Source organism: Scleropages formosus, chromosome 1 (assembly GCF_900964775.1).
Source record: "Scleropages formosus chromosome 1, fSclFor1.1, whole genome shotgun sequence".
NCBI lineage: Eukaryota > Metazoa > Chordata > Actinopteri > Osteoglossiformes > Osteoglossidae > Scleropages > Scleropages formosus.
In genome coordinates this window covers 39,503,254-39,526,707 of record NC_041806.1, presented here as the reverse complement: position 1 = coordinate 39,526,707, position 23,454 = coordinate 39,503,254, and the positions used below count along the sequence as shown (strand labels likewise).

The window sequence follows — 23,454 nt, the reverse complement described above, 5'->3', positions numbered from 1 at the left end:
CATGCACCTACCATACAACGGGGGAACTTGAACAAAACTCACCTCTAAGTCATGAATTTGTGACATGAATTTTGCAAAATCATCTTCAAATTCAGCTTTTCTGTAAGCTAAGATGTCATATTCCTTCTTCTTTACATTCAAGAATATGTTGTGAAACATTCTTGCAAGGGTATCTATTCCCTCAATGGTTGACTTGTCAAGGACAGAGAATGTCTCTACAGCTGAAATCATCTGGGTTATCTAAAATGACATACATTGAATGACATTTGACTGAACATTAACATTAAAATTACATTAATGTCTCAAATTAACTGTGGCAAAGGATTATGAGATTATAGTTATTGGGTTCACCTTTTCCAATCTTTTGCAAAAGCCCTCAAACTTGCCGAAGATGTACATCTCTGACATCTCAAAGGGCTTCCCTTCTGGCATCGCCAGCAATTGTTTCTTGGTCTTATGGAAGCATGACTGATATTCCCGGAACAAGAAGTTACAGTCCTATGCAAATAAACTGCCTGTTATATTTATTTCATCGTTATTTTCCGGTATCAAACATTTTAGGATATGTCAAAAAAAGATGACTTGATCGTTACGAATTTACAGGAAGCAGTAAATAGTATGATTCTTACACAGTATCCTTCAAACTAAAGCAAGCTCCTCATCCAAAAAGAAGATTTTTTCCACTAATTAAAAAGGTGGAAGTACATTGAAAAGTTGTCAGCTTTACTTCAGCAAAGTTAGCATAATGTACACTGGTGTTGTTGTCACGAACCCCAAAAATACAACAACTGGTGTCAATTTTACTTAAGAACTTAAGTTTGTTTTTATTAATGCTATAATAATATTCTAATGACATCTCCACCTTACCTGTATCTTTCTTATGATATCTTGAGTGTCTTGGTCCCACACTCGAGATGTGCCGTTGTCTGTAATGTAATTTCGACATGCTGCAACCATTTGATTTGTAACCTTGGAAGAGAGTGACATTGCCCAAAAAAATTATAACGCCATTTCTAGAGAGTACAACACATTTTAATATGAAATATGAGTCATGCGTGGTTGAATGTAAATTCATGTTTAAGCTTTGGAGTAACAATTTATACATGTAAAGGGCTAATATACTTTTTTAAAAAGAGAAGTGATTCTCTCTGAAGTGTTGTAATACTGTGACACGTTGTGAATCATTCCAATGACGCTTGTCAATTCCTGAATGTTTTTGGCCATTGTTACCTGTTAAAAGCACAAAAGAAACAGATTATCACAACATAAAGCCCTTCTAGATAAAACTTTACAAATGAGCATTGGCTTTTCTAAAATGTGAATACTTACTGGGTCACCACTGTAAAGAAGTTGACAAACTTTTTCCAGAGTGCACAGAAATTTCACGTTGTCTTTTGCTTCATTGGTGCACTCTGTAATTCTGGCATCTATCTCTTTCCACATCTTCACAGGCAAACAGAAAATGTTTCGAATATGAAAACATTTTACAATTTATACCATGCAACACAGAATTTTCCTGAAACTTTTTTTTATCACCTTCTGAAGTTTTTTCTTTTTGTTATAAGCTCAACATTATTGTTTGAGACATACAAATCTATGGGGTGCAATACTACTTGATGAACTTCCAACAATACTGTTAGCAAGTTTGGTGACTATCTTCACCTATTTTTCTCCGTGTCAGAAATATTCAGATGGAATCTATCTCAACATTCATCTCTGGAAGCACCCAAGTTGAGAAAGAAATCCAAATGGGAATGTAAACATGAGTCTTAAAGAAGCCCTAGAATCTAGTAACAAACAAAAGTCTTCAGGAAAGGGTTTTTTAAATGTCACATTTAAAATACATTTTACATAATAGAATGTTTTTAACGTCATAAATATCTACATGTTTAAATTAACAAAAGGACATCTTTGCATACCTTCAGCATAAATAGGAAATGTATAAAATATGGTATTTTTAATTGAGGAAGCAGTCCCAAAACACCTTACCTTGAGAGCTTTAGACTGGTTAATATTAAGCACATTGATCACTGCTTTGCAGCAAAGCCCATTAATATGCTCAGTTATAGAGCTGAACTTTGCCAGCATCCTCTTCCAATGGTCTATCTCAGTCAACGGGCCTGAAGAATCAGCTTCTTTTCTAATCTGGTCACTCTCAATGAGAACCTGGGGAAGACAAGAGTTCAAAATAGTTCTTAAATGTAACGTGCATGTCTAAAATTTACCACTGAAATGTTATTTTCATCCTTAGCTGATCATTAATACCCAAATAACCAACTGTATGTTCTTAGAACACATGACCAGAAATAAAAAAGGGTTAATGATGTTAAGCACCATTTTTTTAACATGACTTTGACAATAGTTCATGTCTTTCTAAATTGTTGTCACATACCATACCTGTTCAATTTGTTTGTACCACGTCATGAGGATACTTTCCAGCTTATGTACCATATCCAAATCTGCAGCTGCTGCTTTTCGATCTTCAAACGAGACTAGCCTGGAGAAGTCAATATCTGAAGCCGGATCCAGGTGCACCATTCCTTCTATATTCATTTGAATTCCTGTAGCATTCAAACAGCCATATTTTAGGCTTCTTAGTCTATCAATTATATTATTTGTTCAACTGGTTAGCTTTCAAATATTATCTGTTCAATTGCCCATTCTTACCATCTAGAAAGGTGATGTATCCAGTCATGGTATCTTTGAAGTCCTGCTTATCCTTCTCTCCATGTTTGGATTGATTCAGTGCACCCCAGTTTTCAGTTGTGTATATGGCAGGTGTGAATACTTTTGACAACAAATTACTGGTTCCTTTCAGAAGACCTTCTGTGATATCCAGCATTAAAAAACATGTCTCCTGAAACATTTTTCAATGGGACTGAGTGAGTAATCATAGAATTCAGTAAGTAATGGTAAAACTTTGAGAATGAATAAAGCACTTTAAAAGTCTCACCTCATGAACATTTTTTGGTGTGATTGCTACATCTGTTTTTGTTCGCACAAAAAATAGACATGATCCTTTTAAAGGAATCTCAGATAAACTGGCCAGAAAAATTCTGGTTATTTTTGCTCCTTTTGTCAATCCATGGAATGTGCGACCACATTCTAAAATTAAATATTTCAACAGATGTTACTTGTGAAGAGACAATAGTCAGTTTTAATGAAGTTACATTTACATTATGAATGCATTACATGTGTTATTAGTATATTTCAAATTTCAAAAAAGTCAATAATTTTTTAAATTCAATCATTTATGTTACTAAAGAACAATTAATTTATGAAAATACATTTCATAAATGTAAATATATTCTACTACACCTATTCCTGGAACCTCTGTCTCCTGGTAGATAAATGAAATTGTTTTTCTCCCTCCTTTAGCAAAGAAATTTTCAAATGGAGCAAACTGTAAAAAAGAGAAACCCAAGACTTAATCACTAAAGACAGTTTTTTTCCTATTTTAAAGTAATTAATTTATCCATTATTATTAACAACTTGTCCAGTGCTGGGATGCGGAGGTCCAGAGCCTATCCAAAAAGTGTAGTGTGAGAGCCAGGTAATTAAGTCACCGGTTCACTGGAAATGCATGTCTTTGTACTGTGGGAGGAACCCAGAATACCCACACAAACATGAGAACATGCACACTTCATATATAGTGAGCCAGATTCAAATTTATGTCTAAATGCACGGTTGGTGGTTGGGCACAATGAGGCATGAGAGTTACCCACAGGAAAGCAAATGTCAACTTTCAGTCAGTTTTTCTCATAACAAAACTTTTACTGTAAACAATAGCAACACTTTTTACTCTCAGCTGCCTTGTTCAATTAGACTGAGGGATGGTTATCCAGCAATTTCATTTAAGGTGATAATCTGTAGCCTCACATTAAATCTACACAGTAAAAAGCAGGTAGCAAAGCCACATTTACTCCTTTGATTCTACCTAAATAAATTTCTGAAGAAATTGCACTTTTTCACAGCAGCAGTACTGTTTACTCTTACTTAGGGACATTTGTAAATAAAAAATGTATTTTTACACTGTTACATTCCTGTCACTGTCGTCCCATTACTTACAATTTTTTGCATCTAGTTTTAACCTTCCTTCAATCCGATTGTCACTTTTACAATGAACCATAACAGCAAACCCTTATTGTCATCTGAAATCTTTGTGGATTTTACTGACTATTACCAGCTAATCTGATCTTTTCTGTGGATTCCATTATCAGCTATCACCAGCTCCATTTGGGCTCTAAATTAAGTGCTCTTATTTGATACACTGCTCATATGTTGTCATACAAGAACAGTTCTTACTGATTCAGTATGATACCCCTTGTACAGTAGTTCAATAGGTGAATCTTTGCAAAAGCGTCAGCTATATCAGCATAAAGTGAAGTATAAAAATGTAAATTAAAGGCATTGTTGCTGTTAATGGAACAACTTACAGATGGAGAATCTAGAACAAATTCCTCCACAACTTCAGCTTTCAAGGCAAGTCTGTCAGCCATGATACCAAACATGTATCTATGTGCTGCTGTCAGCTGCGCCTTCCGAGCCTCTCGGGCCTCCTTATACATTGCCTGGAATGAAATGGTGGGCAGTAAGACCCGCAATAATGTGCTCAGGAAAGACAGACATGGATATTCCCTGTTTCACGTCACCATGCACTGAACCAACTTTGTTTTTTATATAGGGCTTACATCAATGAAAGTATACCTGTTTTTCCTTAAGGTTCTCTTGTACCATATGTAAATTGCTGGCCTGTCCACCACGCTCTGAAGCTGAACTTGGATCTGCCATGTTCTCACAAGTTCTCTTCAGCAAACTGTCTTCTACAGTTAGTTATGATAGCCAGTGACACATTCTGAGAACTGTGCGACTACCTCAGAACACTGTGGAAGCCTTTGTGGCAAGTAGACCCAAGCTCAGAAAGTTCATTGTCCGCAGAGCTGCTGTTACCATGGATAAAGTCAGGAAGTGCATTATCCACTGTATTGTTTAAAATTACCATGGTTACCACCAGGCAGATCATCATCTGCTATGCTGTTACAGTTACCATGGTTACCAACAAGAAGTTTGTTACCCACTGCGTTGTTAACATGACAACTCTCAGGCAGTTCCTTCTCCACTATGTCGTTATCAGACTTACAAACCTGGAAATTCAGTATGAAAACAACCTTGTGTGTGTTGGCCAGTAAGAACCAGCGCAGGATTTAATCAAGCCTATCATTAAAATGTATAGGCCTTGTTTAAACATAAATCATTAGCAGAAAAAAGGGCTTTTACAGTTTTTCTATAAGAAAACTGCCAAAATCCAAAATAAATTGTTCCCAGCACATGCAGAAAACCATTGCAGGACAGCAAATTGATCTTGTGAAGCTTGGCCTATAAACCAGACAGGTGGTTTCACATTACCTCAGGGTCTTATTCCTTCTTGACTGCTGCCATCAACAATTTGACCAAGTTCAGTAAACGTAAATCTGTAAATGTGTAATTACTGTTATACATGATATATATATACATTCAGCAAGAACACCCTATTACTGTTATTAGTTTAAATCAGTTTGAATAAGTATCATAAAACCTTTCACTACAAATGCATCTGCCAGTCACCCTTTTGCTTTGATTACACCTTGGTTGTGTGTGATTTTTACACTCTTCTTTGCCACAATTTCTACATTAAGATACTGGATTAGTCCCCAAGTTTCAGGGGAACATGTGTTGCTGTGTGCGTGTTTTATCCACTGAGCGAAATAGAGGAAGTATTTTATACAGACGAAGGTGGAAAGTGGATAATATGAAAGTAAACTACAGACCGAGCCACCTTTTTTTCCAACTTAATTGACTTGTCTTTGTCTGAAAGAGAATTGATCAAATGGAAGTTTGGCAGTCTTCTGATTAAGATTATGATTTAATTGATTGGTTTGAAAAAACATAAAAATAAGGCTGTTGGAGAATGGTTTTCAGGTAAAAATTGTGACGAGGTAAAAACCATGATTTCCTAATGTAATGCACAAATTGTATTTTCTATGAGATGTATGTCGCTTTGGAGAAAAGCATCTGCTAAATGAATACAAAATGTAAAATGTAAAAACTAGACATTGTGACTCATGGGGGTCATGTTTTCTTTAGAATGGTGAAAGTGGTTTATCTGTCCTTTTAATAAGTATATAAGTGTGTGATTTCAAAGTACATGTTATGTCTAGTTCGGTGGCTAATGTTGAGTGTCTTGAGTACTCTATTAACTTTATTGAATTTAATCAGGTTTGGCGGGAAAACCTTGTCTTAAGGCGCAGTGGTAAAATTGAAATGAAATAAATAAATTAATGTAATTTTTTCCCGGTTTGGTTTTCCCCATAGCACCATATTCATTCCCACCATTAAGTTTTACCTTTGCATTTTATCACTGCACCATGGCATGGGCATACGCATAGTGCCTTGAATGTTATGTTACCGTTAGCAATTACACTTGCTCAATATATAGATATTTGATTTACATGTGATTGCACGGACTGTCTTTCAGAGAAAATCATTTAGGCCCTAGGGCATTGCAGGCCAAGGTCAGCTGCTTTCTCCACATGGAAGTAACATTTAACGGACTCTCTTTACTTAACTTTCAATTGTTTTTTGGTCTCATGGAAGCTCCTAGCATTAAACTTAAGCTCCTAGCGGCGGTTCTGAGTTCTCTGTAACATTCGTGTTTGAAAAGTAACTCGATGCTGAGTTTTATTTTGACCTGTGTGTTCGATTTACGATTTCTGGAAGACTTTTCTTTTTACTTGCTTTACCACTTCTTACAGTATTCGTATATTATTATTATTATTAGTCACAATCCCTAAATCTTTTATTTACTGTATGTCACCGCACGGCACAATCACGTATCATGGCAGTAACCGGACGGGCACTAAGACCCGCACGGTGCAGGCGCGAACACGAATTTCCGGCTGTGTATCCGTGTGTGAGCTCGCGGTTCCGCCTGGTCTTTTTTATTATAACCGAAAAGTAATCGACTCTAGATACACCGACTGTTATCGGTTTGAAAACGGTCCGTAAGCTCTTTTGTTTCCCGCAACACCCGACGGCGGTTTGATATATCTTAGTGTGATTTGTGTAAAACCAAGTGTGTGTTGGTCAAACTAAGTCCCTCCATTAATTTAATTGTAAGTTCTTGTTAGTCGCAGAGATTTTATTTATTTATTGAAACGGGAGGTAGATGTCATTACGACGCTGTGGGCAATTGAATTTGTGATTACGTCCAGTGAAAGCGGTGTATATACCGGCTGCGTATATCTGTTCGGCATGAAGGCAACCGTTTTGCTTAATGAATTATTACAAATCGTGTGTAATATCATTCATAAAAATACTGCTTTTTGCCACGATTATTGTATTCATCTGTCTCCATGATGCATTCCTCCGCTCTCATTACTGAATATTAGATTAATCATGTGAAAATGTAGCGAACATAAAGTATCCAGCTCTTGCAGCCTAATTGGTTTCCACATTGGCATTTGATGATATTCTTGTGTTCCGCTTGTCTTGCCCCATATAAGTTACCATCTTCAGCCCCTGTCTTGTGCAATCAGCCATGGCAGGCACCCCGGCGGTGGTGATGCGGCTGGTGGCATCGGCCTTTGCGGTGGCCGAGAGGGCCGGGGGCATCGCCAGGAAGGTCATGCGCAGTGGAGACCTTGGCATCGTGGAGAAGGTACGACGACAGATGAGATGGATGGGCTCCCTGTCTCTAATGACAGTTTGGCGTCTCCTCCGTGCCGGTTTTCTCCAGCAACTGAGAAAAGCAACGTGAAATGATGACCGCTTCTGTCATTCGATCTGCAGCATCGGTGCGGTGATGTGATGCGTTTATTCTCAGTGTATCCATATGTGCAGACAGGGGCCAATGACTTGCAAACTCTGGCTGACCGCTTGGTTCAGAAAAGCATCTGTGCCTCCCTGTCACAGCACTTCCCCAAAGTGACCATCATAGGAGAGGAGGTACTTTTTTTCTTTTTTTTTAAATTTATTTATACCCACAGCTTTGCTGTTTCTTTATTCACAGTTAATAGTTATGAGAACAAAACATAAATTGTTTGTCCTTTCACTTATTTATCAATGATGTTAGCACATTATCATGTCCTAATACAGCATCACGGTGGTCCACAGCCTATATCGACCCTGGATGAGACACCAGTCTATCAGAGGGAGATCAAATAAACAGACACCAGGACACCAGTTGTCCTGAAATGCATGTCTTTGGATTACAGAAGGGCTTTCTTGCCATTTTTGGTCTTAATGACATGCATTTCAGGTGAACTGCTGAATCTAAACTGCCCTTAGTATATTCCTGTCTAAGTGAATGAATGTGTGTTATTACCCTGTGATGGACTGGTGCCTCTGGCTTTATGCTTCTGCGGTAGTATCCTCACTGTGACCCTGCATGGGATCGCTGGTTATTCATGGTTGGCGGGTGGATGGGTGGGTATCGGTAAGCATTTTTTTCTTCTCCTTGAGTCTGACATTGAGTTTGCTTTGTTCTTAATGTATGGTTGCAAAGGATTTGCCAGCTGAGGCTGTTGAAGAGGAACTGATTGAGAACGGACAGTCTGAAGAGATCCTGCAGAAGCCCTGTCCATCAGAATACATCAACATAAAGGAAGAGGAGGTAATGGCAGGAAAAACCTTTGCAAGTTGACTCAGACTGCCATAAAAATAGTACCATTACTCTCACTGTCACAATGTTCAATTCAGAGTTCGAATTTAGTTTTAAAAAGTGCACTGCTTCACACTGATCAGCAGATAAAAGTATACAGAGAATGTTTCATAAAAATCGCTAATAGCTTCATCAGTCTACTCTAATCTGTTTCAATAGCAGGCTTTTGCTGTTATTGTAGTTGAACCTAGTTCTTGCCAGTTAGATTTTTTTTTTCTCTTATAACCTGCGTTTTTCAGCTTGTTGTGTGGGTTGATCCTCTAGACGGCACCAAAGAGTACACAGAAGGTAAGTCGCTTGCCACCCATGTTAGTTTAACCAGAGTAATAGTCAGTAGTGATTGCCACATCAGCTTTGTGAAATCAGGGGGACGGGCAGTACAAGAGTTTCCTCTCACTGTACTTTAGACCTTCCTTCTTATCTCCCTTAACTTTTATTTATACTTAATGTACTTGCTGCTTTTTTCGTGCATTCTGATTTTTCCCCCTGAACATCACAAGAAAGTTTACCCTGTGCATATTAATTTGCCTTTGAATTTATTCCAGCTCTTTCCTGATCTTATTCGCTCTTGCTCTTTCTCCCTCTCTCTCTCTGCCTCCTTACCTGGATCTGGCCCAGCGGCGCAACAACTGCACACTGCTGGTCAGGCGCAGCTGACACACACTGAGCTGGACACACTGCAGCGCTGCACAGCTCTTTGTACGATAATGGAGACCACAGCAGGGAGAGAGTAGGGGAGGTGGTGAAGGAGCACAGTTAAACTCATAGGGAGGGGACAGTGAGGCAGCTGGAGAGAATAATAACCCTTGTCTTCAAGCAATAGCACCATACTGTGTTTTACTCCAGGTCTTCTGGATCATGTAACCGTTCTGATTGGCATCGCATACAATGGGAAGGCTATTGCCGGGGTCATTAACCAGCCCTTCTTCAACTACCAGGTACTGTGCTTAAGCACAACACTTTCATACAGTACATTTTTCTGTACTGATTGACAGGGTATGGTGAAACTCATGGAACAATAAACAAAGATCAAGTTTTTATAAGTTTTGTATTTTTCTTTAGTCAACTGACTGGAAAAGTTGAAAGCTAACTTGTCTTCCCTAGTATTATGCGAAGTCAGTATAAGAAATTAATGCTTTTATTTGGTATATTACCATGTTGTAAACTTTCACAGTAAATAAAATCCTTGAGTACATTTTTTTTTTTTTTTTTTTTCCCCCTCTGTTCTCTTGTAGCTGGGTCCAGGGACGACCTTAGGGAGAACATTGTGGGGAATGCTGGGACTGGGAGCATTCGGTTTTGAACTGAAGGAGGTAGAGGGAGGAAAATGCATTATCACTACAACCCGTTCCCATAGCAACAAACTGGTGGCAGACTGTGTACAGGCTATGGAACCACATGATGTTATCAAAGTGGGTGGTGCTGGGAACAAGGTAACAGACTTTTTTTTTTTTTTTTTTTTTTTTTTTTAAAGGTATATAATAAGAAACTGTACAATTCAATCATGAGAGACAGGTATAGTAACTGTGGAAACTGGTTTATGTGTATACAGATAATCCAGCTGGTGGAGGGCAAGGCTTCAGCTTATGTGTTTGCCAGCCCAGGCTGCAAGAAGTGGGACACATGTGCCCCAGAGGCCATTCTGCATGCCGTTGGGGGTAAGAAGCTTTTTTTGCACGTCTGTCCTCAGTAGTTTCAATCAGTGTTTCTAGAGACCCATCTCTTTACTCCTTACCTTGGAACTGTTTAAACATCTCCCGTCTTATTTATAATCTTACAGGATCTCATGTTCTTAATCTTAGTTTCTATGTAATAGCTTGACTTGGCTATATTTTTTTCTTGTTCATAATCTTTTGTTGAATCCTAGCGATGAGGTTTAGTGTAGGCTGGTCTTGTGTTAGCTGCAAGAAAATATTTTGTCATGGAATGTCATTGTCTAATTGTTGGAACGCTCAAGTACTGATTTCACCCTGAGTAGAAGCTTTAACTAAACAGTAACAGTAATGAAAACAAATAATGGAGACAAGTCATTGAGACCACTGTTATGCTGCATAAATTTGTTTTTCAATCCCCCTTCATGTGTTGTCCCTACAGGTAAGCTAACCGACATGCATGGCAGAGCGTACAAATATCATGCAGATGTGAAGCACATGAACTCAGCAGGGGTATTGGCCACATTGCGCAATCACCAATATTATATCTCCAGGGTTCCTCAGTCAGTCCTGGATGCTCTACCCTCTGACTGAGGCATGCACACCATGCCAAAGCTTTGGAACACAGGGCTTGATTTCACCCCCTATTCCTAACTACTAAATGGGGGGGGGGGAAGAAAAAAAAAAAAAAAAAAAAAGACCATCAGAACTTTGATTGTATGCAGGTGCTTTGTGGGGGGGGTTGGCTGCAGTTTCCTACAGAATGCTAACTAAATGATCCACTTGAATGATCAATATCCTTTTTCATAATGTGCAGTTGAAAAAAAATGTTCCAAGCAACATTGGAAGGAAAACTTGTATCCACTTCAGCTGCTTTGCGGTTCTCAGCAGGTATGAATTAGATATGGAGCGTGGTCAGTGCTTCAGTACTGCTCTGTGTAGCCTCTAAACTCTTGTATATTCCATCTTTAATCTGAAGGGGGATTTATGAGTAGATTACCTAATATTCAATTTATGAGTGGCGTATGTTGATTTTTAGATTTGTTGTAACCATTTTTGATTACCATAGTCATTTGTGTAAAGTTCAACAGAAGAACTTCCTTTTATGTACAAATCAGAAAATGGTCTGTTCATTGCTTGACTGGAAATACACTAACTGAAAAAGTGGCCTACTTCATCCTATTTTTCTATTAATAATCCACACATATAGGATATAACAGCACTCTTCCATTTATTAAATCAGAAGAAGCCATCTACAAGTTTCAGAACTAATGCACTTCACTTTATCTCCTCATTTTGGGAGAACAGAAAGAACAAACTACAAAAGTCAAGTTTAAACATAAAGGGGAGGGCTGATTAATATAATTGTTAGACCCACTGCAGCAGATAAATGTAATCTCTCACAATGCCACGTGGTCAGTCATGAGGAACAACAAAGGTGCTGGTCTGCAGCTCCACTGCTGTTTTAGGAACAGCGGTGGAGGCGCTTTGTAAAGCATGTACACTAATCCAACACAGCCATGATATACCAACATCTTTGTACCAAGGGCTGAGTATGGGGTCCTGGCCAGCTGCATTTGTGCAGATATGTAAGGAACTAGATAGGTGAAAGGACAGCTACTCCCATATGAAAACATGCCTCAGCATTCCCCTTCCATCTTTGTCATCCACTTGCAATTTTGTGTAAATTTGCACAATCCCCGAAAAAAAAAAAAAAAAAAAAAAAAAAAAAAAAAAAAAAAAAAAAACTGTCCAGCTGCCCACTGCAGGAGACCCCGAACACAAATCTGCAAGGTGTTTCAGAGAGAACACACACTTTGTTATTTTAAAGGGATCCTGGTCACTGAAATTAATAACAGCCCACAATGACCAAGAGATGCTCTTCAAGAGGCCCTTTCAGGGAATACAGGCATCTCCTCCACAGACGAAATAAGTTGTGTCCATATATTTAGGTCAAAGTTCTACTTTATAAATGCCTTTGTCAAAGTGAAAGAAACATTCTTAGGGACGAGTGGGTAAAACAGCATTCTCCCACTGCGGTCTGCCGTGGTGAAATTACCCAACTATTTTCGGCATAACAGATGAACACTATGAAAGGGGGATTTAACTGCCAACTATTGCAGGCTGTTTAAACCATCAAAAGCAAAATTTGATAAATAAAAATAGAATAGTTTGTGTCCCTTGTTTTCATCCCAACTTTTTCCAGTTCAGTTCTAATTTTTCCCAATTTCCAACCTTTCAACACTCATTTGTTGGTTTAATATTCCTACACCTCAGTCCCGTGACACTGGAAAAACAGTCATATTATTAAAATTAAGAACACCCAACTAAATGAATAAGCCAAAAAGGTAACTGACTGCTCACAGCAAAAGTTATGTACACATCATTAAGAAAGTTGTGGTCAGTGGAGGGGGTGGGGGGTGCTTGGCCCCCCCTGCCCATAGAAAGGAGAACAAGGGAGTCACTGTTACGCAGTGGGTGCAGAAAGGCTTCGGAGGCCTGGACAGACCAGCCCTTCACCTCTTCTTGGGGGCCTGGGCAGTGCGGGGCGGGGTGACAGGACGTCCTGAATTGACCCCCCCATACTGGTACTTGGCTTTCTTCTCCGACGGTTTCAGAATCTGATGGAGGGAAGGTGTGTTACCACTGTGCCTGTGTGCCTCTGAGAGAAGAGTGTTTGCATGGGTGCGATTGTGTGCGTAAGTCACCTGGAAAGAGCACATGAGGGACTCGTCCACGCTCATCATGCCTCCAGCGTTGTCAAACTCGCCGCAGTAGTTAGGGGCAGAAAACAGCGTCACTAACTGTCGCTTAGCAAAGAACTCGTACCCATCCTCCACCACCTGTGTACGAGACAATTTTAACATGTAAAACGGTCCAACTAAATACACCAGTGAATCCAATACTACTACATTACATAAAATCCTGATGTATCGGATAAATCCTATGTATTTTCCTAAAACACTATTTTGAGAATACACTGGCTCACTAATGCAAAATTTGAGTCCCAAATTTTCAAAAATGGGAACATTTTCCAGTTTAAGCTGAATTACACTTTCTGGTTATTACATACGGTTTCTGTCCGACGCAATGCAAACGTGACCTGTACTAATGCGGCCAGCCGATGGCTGGGAGTAAAGAGCACCCAGACAGAGGGGGACTATCGTAATCGCTTACGTCATCAATAAAGAGCAGAGAGTCAGTTCCAGGGGCAGCCACGCATGCTGAAGCCCTGACACTACGTCCTCTATCCTTCACAGATGGGATAGTGCGTTTAGGATCATTTGCAGCCCCTATCTTCTTCCCCACATTTCTCTTTCCACCATTCTGATAAAGGATTATCTTCACCTCATCTACTCGTAGACCTTGATTCCAAAACCCTTCTTTCCAAATTTCGGTCTGGCCTTTGTGTCGTTGGCATTGATGAGAGGTTTGCATCTTGCTGTGACGCTCCTGTATTTACATTTACATTTATTCGCTTAGCAGACACTTTTCTCCAAAGCGACTTACAATGGATACTATGTAGCGTTACCAGCCCACACACCTTATTCACCGTGGTGACTTACAGTGCTAGATACACTACTTACAATGGATCACTCATCCATACATCAGTGGAACACACACTCTCTCTGTGTCACTCACACACTATGGGTGAACCTGAACAGAATGTCTTTGGACTGTGAGAGGAAACCCACGCACACACAGGGAACATGCAAACTCCACACAGACTGAGAGGGGATCAAACCCATGTTCTCTCACACCACCCAGGTGCTGTGAGACAGCAGCGCTACTCGCTGTGCCACCATGCCGCCCATCCGTATTTCTCATGCCAAGGTCTTCCGTTAATGGTGAACTATGACACTGTCACCCCTGCACTGTGCCAACCATCTGCAATTTCTTTGGCTGTTATTTTGGGGTTTTCTTTTATGGCTTTAAAGATTTTTTTTTTCCTGTTGTCAGTTGCTGTGGTCTTCCTTGGATAACAAGGTCATCACAAATTGCTGACTCCTCCACTAATTTCTTTCTTCTTCAAGACACTTTGTACTGTCAGTTTTTTCGATTCCAAATTGATCTGCAGTGATTCTAACTGGTTCAAGACATGCTGTTCACTTCTAACCTGAACAGCATGTCTTTGGACTGTGGGAGGAAACCAGAGCACCCAGAGAAAGCCAACGCAGAGAGAACATGCAAACTCCACACAGACTGAGAGGGGATCGAACCCATTTCCTCTCGCACCACCCAGGCGCTGTGAGACAGCAGCACTAGCCACCGTGCCACCCCGGTTAAGGGAACATGGAACATCCGAGAAGCTGGAAACATCTGCCACCCATTTGTCCCAAAACTTTTGAAATTTGGGGCAACATTTAAAAAAAAAAAAAAAATTACACTGTTCCCCACGGTTTAACGTGTTTGAAAAATTTACCAAGAAATACTATCCTACACTTTGGCCTCATATTCATCTTATGGTCTGAAATACAAATTTCATGAGAACACAAAAGAAATTATCCATTTTTCTTCACTGGCCAAATACTTATCCTTCTTTCTGTAGATCCCACTAAACAGCAGTAGTCTACTTAGACGCCGAGATCGCAAGCAGGACCCGCTACAGGGACGCCCCAGTACCTGGTGTGCTCTGCAGATGAGGTCCAGGTCATGGCGATTGAGGAATTTGCTGACCACGTCAGCACCAAAGGTGAAGGAGACACCCCGGTCGTTCTCCCCCCAGCCCTGCACATCTTTGTCAGGGTCCGACCACAGCAGGTCACACAGCAGGCCTGCAGGAGGTGTAAAACGAGGAGGTCCAAATCTTGTCACTGGGAACTACAGGCTGTATTCCTATAATTTCAAATGTCTAACACAACTCATTACTTCATCATGTTTGCTGGTATTTAAATTATTAATCCTGAAATGCAAATCGAGGATCTGAAATGCTCTTTTTAGGTCTACCAGAGTCTGTCCCACAGGACTAAATACACATTCTCGCACAAACGAAGTCACTATGCCCGTAAGCGTATGCATGGAAATGCGAAACCTGTATCGGGCACATCCGTAGGCCTCATGATTCGGCGGATTTGCTCCATGGATTGAAGGTCCGGAGACAGTCCTGGAAAGAAAGAAAGAACAGTTTATCTCATGCAGCACCGAACCAAATGAGAGATATCACAAGACAGAGCAGAGATTGCTAAAGAATTAATCGGTACTTTTGATACGCCTGTGTAATTTTCATCACGATGTCGGCTCAAATCACCTGCCTGTCTGATAGGTGAAGAGCACTGAAGAATGCAGAAGGCAATAAGAGTCATACCTCAAGTTATGTCCATCTGAATTACACATATTCAGCTTCACAAGGAGTTTCATTTAACACCCCTTCTTCGAAGAGCACAGGTAGAAAGCCATACAGTATTTTATAATAACTAATGCAGGGAACCTGCCTTGTTATGCTGTGTTGGGATACTAACTAATGTTAACTGTTGAAGTACCCATGTCCATTTTGATGGGATCTGGTGATATTTTGGTGCTCGGGAAGACAAAAAAAAAAAAGTTACCGTCGACTCAATAGTAACTATGTTTTCAAGTTACGACAATTCACCTTATGAAGGGTTGTCCAGGAAAATATTAGCGGTGGGAGAAGACCGTAATAAAACCCGATTTGTAGCCCCAACAACAGTCATCAACGAGAGAAAGTTCACTGCAATTTGACTGATTAAGCGGCAAAATTTTACACGATCTCTTAAGACACACTTAGCGATCGAGTGCAGTTCCTCGACACGCTTGCGTGACCATCCACACACACCTCCGTGGCAACAGAAGATCTTCTCATCTATGATGGCTGCAATGGGCAGGCAGTTGAAGCAATCCGTGAAGGTCTTCCACAGCTTGATGTTGAACCTGCGTTTGCCTGAGAGGAGAAGAGAGGCAGGAGAGAAAGAAGCAACGTGTGAAGCGGATGCTCTCCGATAACCTTTGCGCGCACGTCAGCGTGTGGTTTAACTTGAATAAATACTGCAGACTGAAGCTGACAAACACAGGCGTGCGTATTTGTCGCTTACACTCATCGTAGAAGCCGTATATGCGGTTGATGGACGCGCACTCATGGTTGCCCCTCAGCAGGAAGAAGTTCTCAGGGTACTTGATCTTGTAGGCCAGTAGCAGACAGATGGTCTCCAGGGACTGCTTGCCTCTGTCTACGTAGTCGCCCAGGAACAGGTAGTTAGCCTCTGGGGGGAAGCCACCATACTCGAAGAGCCGCAGCAGGTCCGTATATTGGCCATGGATGTCACCTGGACGGAGAGGAAATTCGGCTTCAGAGACGGGCAAGAGATGAGAAGACAATGAAAGGCAACATTTGGGAGGTTTCCTTGGAAACAAATGTAAGCCTTGGTTAAATCATTTTTCTGTTACAATGTGTATCTCTCGCTCTCTCTCCCCACACACACACACGTCGTCCAGGTTCATCGCTTTGTTGCCCCCGTCCCACATGGCCATCACCAGTTTAGATGAGGGGGGAACACCCCCCCACCCCCCACCCCCCACGATGACCTCATTAGGTCCTGCTGACAGTGATGCTCTCCAGCACATTCTGTTTTCAGCCTCCCGCTCCACTTTCTGGACCTTCAGCTCCAGCGTGGGCAGAAAAACAAGAGCATCTCCAAGAGGAGACCGATAAAAAGTAGAGCGAAGAGGCGATAACGTGAGCGGCAGGTACGGAGGAGCGAGTGCTGACGTTTCTCTTTCCTGCACCTCCGCACCAAGCAATTCGGCCCTCATCCTTTCTCTCGGGACACTTCAGAGTACGATTATGACACCATATATAAGTTCCAAAATTCTGTCACGTTCAGAACGTGCTGGGAAATCAATTACGTTTACATTTATTCATTTGACGGATGCTTTTCTCCAAAGAGATGTGCGACCGAGTCAGTAAAAGCACATTTCCCAAGAGATACAAACACTCATCGAGGCATCGCTACCTTGTTTGATACCACAAGCTTTTGCCAAAGCACATTGTTTTTTAGACCCTTCTTGAGTGCTGGCAGGGATTCAGCAGTTCTGAGGGAGAGAGAACCCATTCCATCACACGGGAGTCCGAAACGAGGCCGGCAGATTTTTGATTTTGATCACCTCACGAGCGGAGCCACCAAGCAGGGCAGAGGTGGAGGAGGGCAGCACTCTTGCTGGGATATAGGAAACACTCAGGTCCTGCAGGTACCTGGAAACATCTAATTTTATTATTAGTTGATGCGCACTGACTAATTTTTCAGATGTTTAAGACATAAACCATAAAAGCATTATACTGTAAGTTAAAGAAGGTCAGTTGTGTGCGTTTTCCCCTAAACTTGGATTACTATGCGGAGAATGAGGTTTAAAAAAAAAAAAAAATAGTGTGTGGGTGAGGCAATTGTGTGCGTTCATCCGCCGCTGTGGGCACGGGATGACGGCGGCGGGAGTTTGAAAACAGGCGTGGGAGCAACAGAGGGAGGCAGAGCGATGGAGTGTGACTGAGGTAGAAGCTGCTCAGCATACAGGGGGAGGGGAAAAAAAAAAAAACCGTTCCAACACTGTGGACTACAGTCATGGAGCTTGTGACAAAATCGATCCTGCAACTTTTATTCGATACTAGGCAAACTTGCACGCTTTTATACACGTAAATGAGACAGGAGAGTATTCGACCTTGGCCGAAGACGGTTTAACGTTCTGCGTGGCGCGTTTAGCATAGTGTAAAGGGCGTCCAGTTTGATAAAAGAAGAGCCTATGAATGTACAGTATTGCGGACACTGTAGCACCGTGCAAGACGGTAAGATCCTGTGTAGTAGATGCCTGAAATAAAGTTCAACACTGGGTGATACCTAGACAAGACAAATATGGTTTTCTTTTCTCGCGGGGAAGATTTCGTTTTATAAGAAAGAAGGTTTCGAATGGATCGCGACAGTCTGTCAAATAAGTGATGTAATGCTGATGTTAACATTCTCCGTACGGTGTTACAAAGTACATTAGCACGAAAGAAACTGCTGTTTGGATTGATCTCCCTGTAGGCTCCCGTGAGCGTGCAGACAGAGTCCCCCCCGCGTCGTGAAATAAAGCTTGCCGAGCGTTACTCTCTCCCTCCGCTGTGACTTTTGATTTTGCGTCACCTTCACACGATCAGCAGAAAGTTCCAGTAAATATGCAATGAAGAAAAAACATTAAAGCGCTGCCTAAGACAGCCCAACCGCAGGAAACAGCTCAAAAGGGTACCAGTAGGTGCCCAAATCAAGCAAGGTACCCTCATACTACTGTCCCCTACAACAGAGAGTCAGTTAAAACAAAGCTTCTGTGATATAATCTGAGTTTAAGTGTTGATCCTGCTCACAAAATGTCCAGACCCAAAACCCAAGGGTTCTTGGATCTGGCGCCGACGTGGTGGAATGAGCATCCTGTTTCACTCAGAACTGCTGAATTCCACTCAACATTCAAGAAGAGTCTCAAAACGCATCTCTTTTGAACCAACTTCTCTCCTGATCTTCCAATTGCTTCACAAACTTCCCGTACACCTTTTTTGTCAAAACCCTCCCCCATCAATTCTATATACAGCTCCTTCTGTAATTTACGCTGAGAAAATAGCAATATTGGACTGACTGACTGCAATTTGTCAAATGCATGCGTGTATTTCGCAGACACTTTTCTCCAAAGCAACTTCCAATGAACTCTATGTAGTGTCATCAGCCCACACACCTTATTCACCGTGGTGACTTACACTGCTAGATACACTACTTACAACAGTTCACTCATCCATACATCCATCAGTGGAACACACTCTCTCTGTCACTCATACACTATGGGTGAACCTGAACAGCATGTCGTTGGACTGTGGGAGGAAACCAGAGCACCGGGAGGAAACCCACGCAGACACGGGGAGAACATGCAAACTCGGCACAGACTGAGTGGGGATCGAACCCATGTCCTCTCGCACCACCCAGGTGCTGTGACAGAAGCGCTACCTGCGGTGCCACCATACTGCCCATTTCTTCTCTCTGTCAGTTGTATGTCGCTCTTAAGAAAAGTGTCTGCTAAATGAATTAACCTAAATAGCATGGCAAGTGTGCAGGTAACCTAGTGGACAATCAGCAAAGCAGACCAACTTGAAATTTACTTAACGTGCATGTAAAAGTCAATTACGGACCATAAAACTGCCCCCCCCCCCCCCCCCTTTTTTTTTTTTTTTTTTTTTTTTTTTTTTTAAAACAGGACCGTAATTTATGACCCTGCTGAGAACCGACCTGAAATTAACCAAGTACAACTGGGGAACTCACCGCAGATCTTAAGCGGGGCCTCCAACTCCAACAGGATTGGCTGGCTGAGGAAGATCTCACGGGACTTGATGCACAGGCCCCTTACTTCCGCTTCCGTCATCTGAACGATCTTCCCGGGACGACATCCCCGCACTGGAGCGCAAAGAGCATCGTCATCGTCTTACCACCACAGGTGCCCTTATTACCTCTCTCACGGGATCTCCATTAGCTGTCTCCCCACAGTCTGCATTTCTGGGTCAAAAGAGTTGGGGAAAAACACATATTTCAGCAGAGGTACGGAGGTACGCGTGCGAGCAAAAAAGGTTATCTGCTCCTTCGGAGACGCCAAATAAAATCCGGAAGAGCAAATGTATAACGGGCCACGCCAGCATGGACAGGCAGAGCAGGAACGGCGCCCTTCGCAAGGTTTCGTCGAAGGATCGCGGCCCCGAGCGGCAGCACGGAGCAGCGGGAGCCGCAACGCGGCGTGTCCCGTCACTCTCCCTTCCCTCGTCCTGCTCCCTGCCGTCAGTTCCCCCAGCACGGCGCGCACCCCTTCTGCATCAGACCCCACATCCTGACAAGAAAGGCAGCGTGATGAGGATGACCTTGGAAGTCCCGCAATGACCTGATGCATGGAAGAGCGCCACATGCTCCTTTTCTTTCTAAGCTCAGAGCAGGTTCCGTACATCTCCATCTGACCACAGGCGTCAAGGTCGGGATTCACCCACTGATTTACTTTTGCCCAGATGGCAGTTTGCATAGGAAAACATGTAAATTACTCAATTGTAAAATAAGAAAAATTCTTCCGTTTAAAAACCATGGGCTTTGTTAAAAGTATTTACTGTATATGCCATTTGAAAACAACTGTCTAATGACATAAACACAGGCATGCGTGTAAGAGAAGATCGGATTCCTCATAAAAAACACGGGGAACGTTACTTATCATTCACTAAGCGAAAGTGCTCAGTGGATTTCTTCTGTTTTTATTTCTGCGTCTGCTTCAGGGATCCTGACGCTCAAAGACGGAAATAAAGTTGAGGTAAATATGAACTTTGAATAGTTAATCGTGTCAATCACCTTGAAAGGTGAGCCAGCTACATTTACATTTATTCACTTAGCAGATGCTTTTGTCCAAAGCAACTTACAATTGATACTATGTAGCATTACTAGCCCACACACCTTATTCACCAAGGTGATTTACACTGCTAGATACACTCCTTACAAGGGGTTACTCATCCATGCATCAGTGAAACACACTGGGGGAACCTGAACAGTATGTGTTTGGACTGTGGGAGGAAACCAGAGCACCCGGAGGAAACTCACACAGACTGAGCGGGGATCGAACCCGCGTTCTTTCGTACCGCCCAGGCGCCGTGAGACAGCAGCGCTACTCGCTGTGCCGCCTAACTATACTTATTTGGACAACATGCAACACAAATGAATAATAAAATTATATCCCTGCAAGTAAAACTTGTATGTTTCCTTTAGCTGATTACTTTTGTAAAGGTCTTAAAATGTGCTTAATAAATTGAAAAGTAATTTTTGCAGCGGTGTAAACTGGGAGCGCCTGTGCAAAGACGCAGCCTGAAGAGAGTCACTAAATGTGTCATTCGTAAGTCTTTGTCATGAACCGCGAACGCTGTCAAATCCCCTACTTGAGTGAACAACCGGAGGAAACGGAACCAAACGTCCTTTGCACTCTTCTTCAATGATTCATTTTCAAACCAAAGGACACCGTGCCCTTCTTGTACAGTTCCCCCCGGCGAAAGGAACAGGTTACCACTCGGTCCTGTCGGCGTAGTGCCTTAAGAAGCAGCGACTCCCGCAGCGTGGAGTCTGGATTAAATCCCTGTCACAGCGAGGACTCCCCGCTTCTCGCGCAGACTTGTGGGATCGGAAGCCAGATGGCACTTGGTGCGGATCTGGCCTCGTTTCTCCTCGCTCGCTAAGGTACGGCAGGCGACGTTCCCAACCTTCGTGTCTAACTTGAGGCTGTGCTCTTAGTGAAAATAAAGAATTGGCATCATCGTTTTGCACGCAGAGGGCTTTCTGTGAATTTCAGCGGGACTTGTCGGAGCACTGCTCTGCGATGGACTGGGATCCCGTCCAGGATGCATCCTGCCTCTCACCCTGTGCTTCCAGGATAGGCTCTGGAGCATTGCAGCTCTACAATGAACAAACGGTTGTTACCGATTAGTGGGTGGATGGATGGATCGACGGATCGACAGTCGGATCAATAGATGGACAGATGGATCGAAGTATCCATGGATGGATGGATGGATGGATCGATCAATTGATGGATGGGCGGATGGACTGATGGATGGATGGACGGATGGATGGACAGATGGACTGACGGTTGGCTCGATAGGTGGACAGATGGATTGAAGTATTGATGGATGGACAGACAGACGGATGGACCAAAGGATGTATGGATGGATGGATGGACGGAGCGACGGATGGATGGACGGACGGATGGACGGACGGACGGACGGAGGAACTGCTGAAGCATTGCAAGAGTGCTACAGAACATCAGCAATGCAGACATGGTGCACGGGACAGAGAGCAGCTGTTACACCAAGGCAGAAGGTGGTGGCGAAACACTGGTCAGGTCTCCTTGAGCTCGGCCAACGAACGAGTCCACACACAGGACGCGTCGCCTGTGAGTTCCTGCTGGAAAAAGCCTGGCTGAGAAGCAGGAGTGACACGTGACATGAGAGCGGTCAGAAAACCCACCGCGGGCGCACGAGCCCGAGGAGGAGGAGGAGGAGGAGGAGGAGGAGAAGAAGCGGCCCCAGGTGCAAAGCGGCGGCGCTGCGAAGCAGCTATAATCGAACCAGCCCGAGCTGCTCGCTTTCCCCGCACAGGGCGGGCAGCCCCGGTGTCGCTCACACCAGACAACTTACCCCCCGCTCCCGACCCCTCCAGCCCCGTCACTCCAGGCAGGAGGAGGAGAAGCGAGCGCGATGTTCTCCGCACATCCATCGCCGCGCGCCGAACGTACGCACGCATGCAAATGCAAAACTCTGCTGCGAGTTCTTTTTTTTCCCCCCTCTTTTCCATACAAATGAAGCAGCAACCAGAAAACAATCAAGCTGTGCCGTACCTTCCAGCAGCCGAGAAATGATGCTGTCCACATTCAGCTCGCCTTCCGCCATCTTCTCCGCTCAGGAAGATGGACCCCATTCGCCCTGACCGCCAGAGGGCGCTGGAGGCGACGGCGATCGCGGCTCAAGGCGTCATCGCCCGAAAGCGCCCTTTCGCTACAGTATTTCGCGTAGTGTGCGGAGCTGAGCGCCTTTTCGTCTCTCGTCGTCTCTCTCCACTTCCACGGTACATGATGCTGATGTGAGTGCGTGGATGTCCCTGCTTTGAATTTTTAACTTAAAGGGGACCTACACGAGTAATAATTATTAGGCCTACAAATAAATGTAACCTTGCGATTTATAACACGCAGGACGCGGAGGAACACACAAAAATAGGTGGATCTTTATTGTTGCAAATCATCATGTCACTTCACTGTCTAAATTAATCAAAATTAATGAATATATGTTTAGAAATAAATATGTCTAATTGTACTTCTGCATTTTGTGAAGTTAGGTACAGAATTAACACGTAATTAGTAGTGAGAATGTGACCACTATGAATTGAATAGGATACAATGTACTGTATAGAGGCACAGAAATATGACACATCATTTCTACACATGAAACCATTTTCAACTTTTTGGTCCCAGGCTCATGCCTCTGTCTGTGCAGACTGTGCTCATTAAGCAACCAGTCAGTGCCTATTAAACTACAAAAATATCCATAAAAGAGCGGAATGATTTTTGTTTGCC

At 42.7% G+C, this 23,454-nt stretch overlaps 3 protein-coding genes across 8 annotated transcripts in view; 1 reads left to right on the top strand and 2 right to left on the bottom strand.

Moving 5' to 3' along the window:
• The window catches only part of LOC108929196 (dynein heavy chain 8, axonemal-like), a 34,905-nt gene extending 29,970 nt beyond the window's left edge, over positions 1-4,935 (bottom strand). Inside the window, exons 1-12 of the mRNA XM_018743560.2 lie at positions 4,708-4,935; positions 4,437-4,571; positions 3,319-3,403; positions 2,954-3,105; positions 2,668-2,857; positions 2,398-2,561; positions 1,990-2,166; positions 1,330-1,443; positions 1,123-1,230; positions 868-969; positions 352-498; positions 43-240 (exon numbers count right to left, since the gene is read on the bottom strand). Coding sequence (XP_018599076.2) covers positions 43-240; positions 352-498; positions 868-969; positions 1,123-1,230; positions 1,330-1,443; positions 1,990-2,166; positions 2,398-2,561; positions 2,668-2,857; positions 2,954-3,105; positions 3,319-3,403; positions 4,437-4,571; positions 4,708-4,791 — 1,656 coding nt within the window. The 5' untranslated portion in view covers positions 4,792-4,935. The remainder of the gene's footprint in view (positions 1-42; positions 241-351; positions 499-867; positions 970-1,122; positions 1,231-1,329; positions 1,444-1,989; positions 2,167-2,397; positions 2,562-2,667; positions 2,858-2,953; positions 3,106-3,318; positions 3,404-4,436; positions 4,572-4,707) is intronic.
• A 1,937-nt stretch (positions 4,936-6,872) lies between these two features.
• Positions 6,873-11,027, top strand: bpnt1 (bisphosphate nucleotidase 1). 5 transcript variants are annotated; one of them, XM_018743732.2, is made up of 10 exons: positions 6,873-7,036; positions 7,575-7,696; positions 7,879-7,983; positions 8,543-8,650; positions 8,938-8,986; positions 9,317-9,397; positions 9,545-9,636; positions 9,934-10,131; positions 10,251-10,356; positions 10,793-11,027. In XM_018743732.2, the coding sequence occupies exons 2-10, from the start codon at positions 7,577-7,579 to the stop codon at positions 10,942-10,944; spliced, it is 1,011 nt and encodes a 336-aa protein (XP_018599248.2). In that variant the 5' UTR covers positions 6,873-7,036; positions 7,575-7,576; the 3' UTR covers positions 10,945-11,027. The 5 variants fall into 5 exon arrangements, with proteins under 5 accessions (XP_018599248.2, XP_018599247.2, XP_018599249.2 ...); XM_018743731.2 differs by having other exon boundaries at positions 7,542-7,696; XM_018743735.2 differs by having other exon boundaries at positions 6,912-7,151.
• A 1,060-nt stretch (positions 11,028-12,087) lies between these two features.
• LOC108929319 (serine/threonine-protein phosphatase PP1-beta catalytic subunit-like) lies at positions 12,088-22,931 on the bottom strand. Of its 2 annotated transcripts, none has more exons than XM_029251371.1 (8): positions 22,723-22,931; positions 19,638-19,769; positions 16,401-16,535; positions 16,145-16,249; positions 15,383-15,454; positions 14,974-15,125; positions 13,059-13,193; positions 12,088-12,971 (listed from the first exon to the last, which is right to left on the bottom strand). In XM_029251371.1, exons 1-8 carry the CDS (start codon positions 22,772-22,774, stop codon positions 12,867-12,869), a joined length of 888 nt encoding a protein of 295 aa, XP_029107204.1. In that variant the 5' UTR covers positions 22,775-22,931; the 3' UTR covers positions 12,088-12,866. The 2 variants fall into 2 exon arrangements, with proteins under 2 accessions (XP_029107204.1, XP_018599254.2); XM_018743738.2 differs by having other exon boundaries at positions 16,401-16,631; positions 22,723-22,930.
• Between the last annotated feature and the right edge of the window lie 523 nt (positions 22,932-23,454).

Bases quoted from the DNA above. Each gene is read 5' to 3' on its own strand.
- bpnt1 (XM_018743732.2), top strand. From the start codon at position 7,577: ATGGCAGGCACCCCGGCGGTGGTGATGCGGCTGGTGGCATCGGCCTTT. The intron at 10,132-10,250 runs GTAACAGACTTT...ATGTGTATACAG, and splicing joins TGGGTGGTGCTGGGAACAAG to ATAATCCAGCTGGTGGAGGG. The intron at 10,357-10,792 runs GTAAGAAGCTTT...TTGTCCCTACAG, and splicing joins CATTCTGCATGCCGTTGGGG to GTAAGCTAACCGACATGCAT.
- LOC108929319 (XM_018743738.2), bottom strand. From the start codon at position 22,774: ATGGCGGAAGGCGAGCTGAATGTGGACAGCATCATTTCTCGGCTGCTG. The intron at 15,455-16,144 runs GTGTGTGTGGAT...CTTTCTTTCCAG, and splicing joins GATCTTCTGTTGCCACGGAG to GACTGTCTCCGGACCTTCAA. The intron at 13,194-14,973 runs GTACTGGGGCGT...TCTCGTACACAG, and splicing joins TCATCTGCAGAGCACACCAG to GTGGTGGAGGATGGGTACGA.